This window comes from Eriocheir sinensis, chromosome 48 (assembly GCF_024679095.1).
Source record: "Eriocheir sinensis breed Jianghai 21 chromosome 48, ASM2467909v1, whole genome shotgun sequence".
NCBI lineage: Eukaryota > Metazoa > Arthropoda > Malacostraca > Decapoda > Varunidae > Eriocheir > Eriocheir sinensis.
This window is the reverse complement of record NC_066556.1, coordinates 11,388,073-11,395,005: the sequence shown is the minus strand read 5'-3', so window position 1 is coordinate 11,395,005 and position 6,933 is coordinate 11,388,073. Positions and strand designations below refer to the sequence as shown.

At 36.7% G+C, this 6,933-nt stretch overlaps 1 protein-coding gene across 13 annotated transcripts in view; it reads right to left on the bottom strand.

Moving 5' to 3' along the window:
* Positions 1-6,933, bottom strand: part of LOC126981594 (tight junction protein ZO-1-like) — a 170,877-nt gene that overhangs the window by 47,828 nt on the left and 116,116 nt on the right. For 11 of the 13 annotated variants that reach the window (XM_050833034.1, XM_050833027.1, XM_050833023.1 and 8 more), the window contains 2 exons: positions 6,431-6,575; positions 5,468-5,632 (listed from right to left, as the gene is read on the bottom strand). In XM_050833034.1, coding sequence (XP_050688991.1) covers positions 5,468-5,632; positions 6,431-6,575 — 310 coding nt within the window. Of the gene's footprint in view, positions 1-5,467; positions 5,633-6,029; positions 6,075-6,430; positions 6,576-6,933 lie in introns of all 13 variants that reach the window. The other 2 variants (XM_050833030.1, XM_050833031.1) reach the window with 2 other exon arrangements.

Below are 6,933 nucleotides of genomic sequence, written 5' to 3'. Positions count from 1 at the left end.
TGAAACTCTTGTTAAATCGAATATATCGCGTTAGTTAAACGTATCTCCTTAACCCGTGAGGTTTGGCTATGGGAAAGCTGAGAAGTGGCTGAGAAACGTCAAAATTACACTGCTTTTTGAGACTAAGAAAAGAGCATGGAACGTACATCAGAGTACTCCTCTCATAACCATAAAGCTGTTAAAAATATTTACTTTTACTCAAACTCCATTCTTTTTGGGTGGTGTTTGTTACAAAATAAACAGTCTCGTGATGCGTGGCATCTAGCCAAGAGTCGCTTGTTGTCTACTTTAGAGAATTTGACAAGTGATTACTGTGTGGATAGCTAATTCAGTCTGCCATGACCTTACTGCACCACCTATGACAAAAATGCCCATCTCAAGATCACTCAACCACCACTATGACCCAGGGCATGTATGATGGGTTGCTCTATGCCACCATCGCCTACAATTAGCTCGAATTAGGGGTTTTATGGTGAGCCCTTTTTACGGTCCACCGTACCACAGCCACAACTCGTGAAAGCCCTAAAAAAAGTCTGCCGACGTTCTCGGGTTAAATATCAACTCGTGTTAAATCAAAAATGCGTTATTTATACTCGTGTTAATCGAGAGGTGACTGTATCGCATTTCCCGCCATATAAAACGCATTGGCATATAAGACGCACCTGTAATTTGCAAGGTATATTTAGAAAAAATATAAAAACTCCACATTTTCACGTAACTTAATGTGATTGCAATATTACATTTGGCTATCTTACTTACAATTATGAATATGATACCATATGTTGCTTTGTGCCCTTCTCTGTGTTCAAAGTGTTCCACAGTGAAGAGTTACAGTGCTCTTACCCCGAGCAGCTGTGACTTTGAAATGGTTAACAAAAGGATGTTTGGTATATTCACTCACTGCGCAGTGTGCATGCAGTAACTTTCGCCGAGCTACTGAGGGAGCTAATCATATGGGGATGCTACGTTTGATGGGCAATCTTGGCCTTGATTTTTACTCTCAGGGACCGTATACCTACTTTCAAATAAAAATAGATGTTGATTATTTTTCTCAATCATATCAATCGTTATTTTTACAATGAGAAACAAAAATGCATTTACAATAAACACTTTAGTCATCCACGGATATCCGTTCGTTCAAACAAGTATCACAGAAATGTCAGCTGCATAGCAGCTGCATAGCAGAAATGCCTCCAGATTGATCCACCCAAGTCCGTCCCACGATCGCCGAGCAGTCACGTCAGGCAGCACCCTGCTCCATCAATATTGTTCCCGTGCAATAGCCTCTTTAACCATCACCGCTAAGGTACCCAACACTGGTGACTGGTGCGCCGGGACGGTGTTGTGTGTTGTGTTTTGTGTTCAAGACGAGCCTCAGCTCCCATGTGTGGCACATCTTCTTGTGACCTGTATGGACATGTCCTCCTCCTCTCTTCTGCTTATTCACACTTTCCTTTTCTATTGCATCACACTATCCATTATTTAAATCAATCAAAATTTGTACCTTCGGCATATACTGCGCAGGGGAAACTTTTTGGCATTTTCTGAGTGAAAAAAGTGTGCGTTACATGCCGCAAAATATGATATTTTTCATTCTGGAAACATTTGGGAACTATTGTGTCAAATGGAGGTGTTTTGGGTGTTGGTTTCGTACCAGTAACAATAACCCCCTAGGCCTACCAAAACCTAACCAGCGTCGTATAAGACGCAGGGAGATATTTCAAATCTCCTTCTTTAAAAAAAAAAGTACTCATATATATATAAATATATATATATATATATATATATATATATATATATATATATATATATATATATATATATATATATATATATATATATATATATATATATATATATATATATATATATATATATATATATATATATATATATATATATATATATATATATATATATATATATATATATATATATATATATATATATATATATATATATATATATATATATATATATATATATATATATATATATATACACACAGTACCTGCCAGTTGAAGTGTCGCACTTGGCCCCATGACACTTCTTGTGGCGGGATTTGGTATGAAGTATAAATCAGAGGGAAAAAACTCGCCTGGTAGAAAATGAGCACATGGCAACCTTCCTCACGCTCTCCTCCATCTAACAAGCAGGGAAAACAATGACTTAGTGCTGCATTAGCTTTTACCAGAGAAGTCAGCATTGCACTTTCCATCCTGTTGGGACCCGTAGATTTTCTTGCATACTTTTTTCGGGTTGCTGTCAGTTACTTTAAACGTCACTTCATTTGTCCACAACACCTTTCACCACTTCTCCAAGGTCCAGACTCAATATTTTGCAAAACTAAGTCTTTTCTCCATTTGTTGAGTCATAATGAGGGGTTTCTTATGGGCTGTGACTTTTGTAACCCAGGTTATCGTGGAGGTGGCATTGGATGGTGAAAACAGGCATTATCGAGAATCATAGAGTTGTTTTCCTTAATTTGCTTTGCTGTTAAGGTAGGATTGGCCTCCACTTGCCTCTTTATAATACAGAGGGTTCGGGGAGAGACCACAGAGTGAGGTCCTCCCCATGGCAGTGGACCGGCATTTCTTGGCTACCGGATGCCTTGAATTTAGGAACCATACGCTGAACAGACTGACGATTGAAGCCAGTTTGCCGGACAATTTCTTGGGTTTTTAGGGGCATAATCTGTGACACTCTATCACTCTCATGATGTCATCATGGCTAATGGGAGGCTTCGGCATAATGCACACTGAAAAATGTGGCAGAATGTTGCAGCATGCAAGAAAATCTATGGGTCCCAACTGGATGGGAAGTGCAACACTGCCTCCTCTGGTAATAGCTAATGCAGCACTAAGTCATTATTTTCCCGGTTTGGTAGATTAAAGAGAGCGTGAGGAAGGTTGACATGTGGTCATTTTCTCCCAGGCGAGTTTTCTCCCTCTGATTTACACTTCATATCAAATCCTGCCACAAGAAGTGTCACGGGGCCAAGTGCGACACTTCAACTGACGGGTACTGTATGTATATGTGTGTATATATATATATATATATATATATATATATATATATATATATATATATATATATATATATATATATATAGATATAGATATAGATATAGATAGTTAGATAGATGGTTAGATACAGAGATAGATATAGATAGATATCGAGACAGATCGAGATATAGATATATATATATATATATATATATATCTATATATATATATATATATATATATATATATATATTTTTATATATATATATATATATATATATATATATATATATATATATATATATATATATATATGCACACACACACACACACACACACACTTTAACTCAGTAGCAGCAACGGGCCAAATTTGTGGTTTTACCGCATACCAGCGACGGGCCAAATTTTTGCCTTGACATGAACCCCCCAAAATAGAGGATATATAAACTGATCACAAATGCATTGATACATATAATATAATGGTTTGCGTTAGTGATGATTTTTTCTCATCAATTTACTAAGAGGGGCCTTTAATAAACATGATCCCCGCAGCTACCGGGTTAATGGGCTGCAGACATCAAAGTGACCTAGCAGTTTGATGCTGAGAACTCAGTCTTTCCATCTGTTCTCTGGGTCTGTGGTACAACCATCTCTAGCATGCCACCAGCCAAGCCAACCACCACCCTGACACCAACCCTTAATACCCCCACCACTGGCAACACATATTCAGCTTGCCTCTATAGCCTGAGTGACTCTCATTATTCTTTACTTTTTTAGACTCTTACCAACATAATTTACAGAGATTGCATAAATGGAAGAAGTATTTTGAGGAATTGCTACACATACACTCATTGGTAACGAAGCTATTTCCTTTCAATTCCGTAATGCTGAACCTAAATTCATAGATGTATTCATGTCAGAGATGACAGATGTGAAGCCACTGCTTAGCATGGAATGGAACAAACCTCATCTGCTTGATGGATCAGGTTTTGCTGTGCTGAAGCAATGACAACTTTCCCCCTACTGATTTAAACAGACTTTGGTTATGTGCTAAAAATGAAAAGTTACTGTAACTTAACCCATACATCCTACCACAGAACTCTAAACACAAACTGCTTTTACAAATGAATCAACTAAAAAGCAAAAGCTGTTTTAACTTGCAAAACCAGTGCTAGGTATGTGTATCTGTTAGAACTTCTGGCTCAAAAGGTGGTCACACGCAGCAGTACAAGAAACTATCTTTAGGCCCACATGATACAAACACTGCTTGAACTGACTACTCTCAGCTGTACTTACCAGGAATGATTTTTTTTTTACTTTTCAGTAACCCCGGAAGATGGACTCAACACCTGACAGCCATAGTGGAAAAAAGGGCAAAAGGGCTCGACTGATTTTGCACTCACTGTGCCACAAATATGAAAATAAGAGAAAATGCCTTACCACTACCCTCATGGGACCACTAAGAAAACAAAACGAAAAACAGTATGAAGAATAACTAAACATTTCCATAGCTAAAAACAAACCATAGAAGCCTGGTACACTATTGTTCACTTCTAGACAAGATAAAAAGAGAAACAAAAACAAATAGAAATTGCATTCCACTTTCCTAAAAAAGATGTGCAAAAAATATATATATATATATATATATATATATATATATATATATATATATATATATATATATATATATATATATATATATATATATATATATATATATATATATATATATATATATATATATATATATATATATATATATATATATATATATATATATATATATATATATATATATATATATATATATATATATATATATATATATATATATATATATATATATATATATATATATATATATATATATATATATATATATATATATATATATATATATATATATATATATATATATATATATATATATATATATATATATATATATATATATATATATATATATATATATATATATATATATATATATATATATATATATATATATATATATAAAACATAAATAAAGATAAAATAAAATAAACAATTAAACTGCTTGCACTAACACTCAATCTAGGGTCAGAGTCAAATGAAAGTCACTTCAAACTTAGAGGGAAGCTAAAGGAACCAGCAAGTGACATTTTGAGTCTTTCACTGTGATGGGGAGGCCAATTTAAGTTGCATTATTTAGTCAGTGGTTGCTTGTTGGTTTATGGCACGAATGAGAGATGCAGAACTCCTCATCTCAGGTCAGCCCATCTTCTGCAATGCTTCGCGTCACTCTGTGGACACGGAGGGAGTGAATGAAGACAGGAGGCCGCAGTAATGGCTTGTTTCATTATGGCAACACAGCTTAAGAGAGAGATCAGCAAGAGGAAACATTAGTACCAAGATTAGAATATGTCAGCCAACCACATGAGAAATGGCAGGAGAGGAAGTGAGCAAATGGGCGGAAAACCTACACCTTGGATGGTGAGTTTTGGCCTTCCTTGGGTGCATGGCAGGTGTAGTAATCCTCAGGACGGGGAAGGGGAGGGCGTGGGGGAGGAGCATCATCCTGGGGGGAACCCTGGTCATCTAGACCATATTGAGCTTCCCCAGATGACATGCCCAACCCAGGGTTATACCTGAACACAACAGCAGCAGTGGGTTATGGCAGTGCTTGGGGAAGGACTGAGGCAAGCACATTCTCTCAAACCCTCAGTGGAAAGGTCTTCTGTCAGAGACCATATACATAGTTGTCATTTGTTATTAATGTTACTTAAATGGAAGTGGGTGTATGGCAATACTACATAAACAAGAATGTGCCAAAAAAACTCCCTTTATTTTTCAGCCCCCTCTGCTTTATGGGGCTACCTCATTAATCCAAAACTTTCCCTTCATACACTTATGAAACCCAAACTAAGCTGATTGGTAATTTTGTGGGATCAATGAGGATGAGTGTGGCAGGTGGTCGATGAGGGTTGGAGAGAAGGACTGGCTTCAGGAGTGCATTATCAAGCTTTGAACAAAACTGTGCCAAACCTGGTGAAGCAGAGTACTTTGCTAACCCATGGTTGTGTGATTAGACTAGGGTACAAAAAGAAGAGCAGCATTATTTAGAACCTAGTAGTACATACCAGAAAGCAAAGGCTGTTATTAACTTAAGACCTATGGAAATCACAACATACATATCTAGACGTAGTTGATTCACAATAAAAAAACTAAACATTTTAGTTAATTGTTATAAATTGCGTTCCTACTGACACTCAAACTGATAACCACACTAAATCAACGCAAAACAGTACTAACTCAGAGTAATGTGTTACTCAGTAGAAATCACACCAGTCAATAATTACCTAGAAAAGAGGATGAAAATGTCTCAAAAACTTGTGGCAAAATAAGACATGAATCAAGAGGAAAGGGTGAGATGAGATGGTACTTACCCCGACCTCATGAGATTATTCTTGGCGTCAGGGATCTCAGGGCCATACAGACCCCGCTGCATCTCGGCCCTAGTTGGGGGCTGAACATACAGGTTTTGAGTTGAGTAGTTGGGCCGCGTGTCACTGAACTCAGAATTCCGAACATCTGTGGTGTTAAGGGATGTCTAGTTACATATCCAGGGAGTGAGGTGGTTAAGTGGCATGAAGAGAATAGTTTGTTGATAATTGCTTCTTGTGGCCTCAGTGACTCTATCCCCAATAATGCCAAGACATTTCTTTATCATGTTCAAACTTTTTGTTCATCACAAGCAATGTTAAGATAATCTGGTGATATGGTGACCTATTTCTTATGGCAGTGCTTCTAACAATAACCATCTATGCCTACTATTGGTTTCAGAGGTCATGCTCCCTCGTTTTTCAGGAATAATTCTGTAACAGTGTTGGATTATGTTCATATGTTTTCAGAGATTATTTCAAACCTCCCGCTAATTTTTGTCACCGTC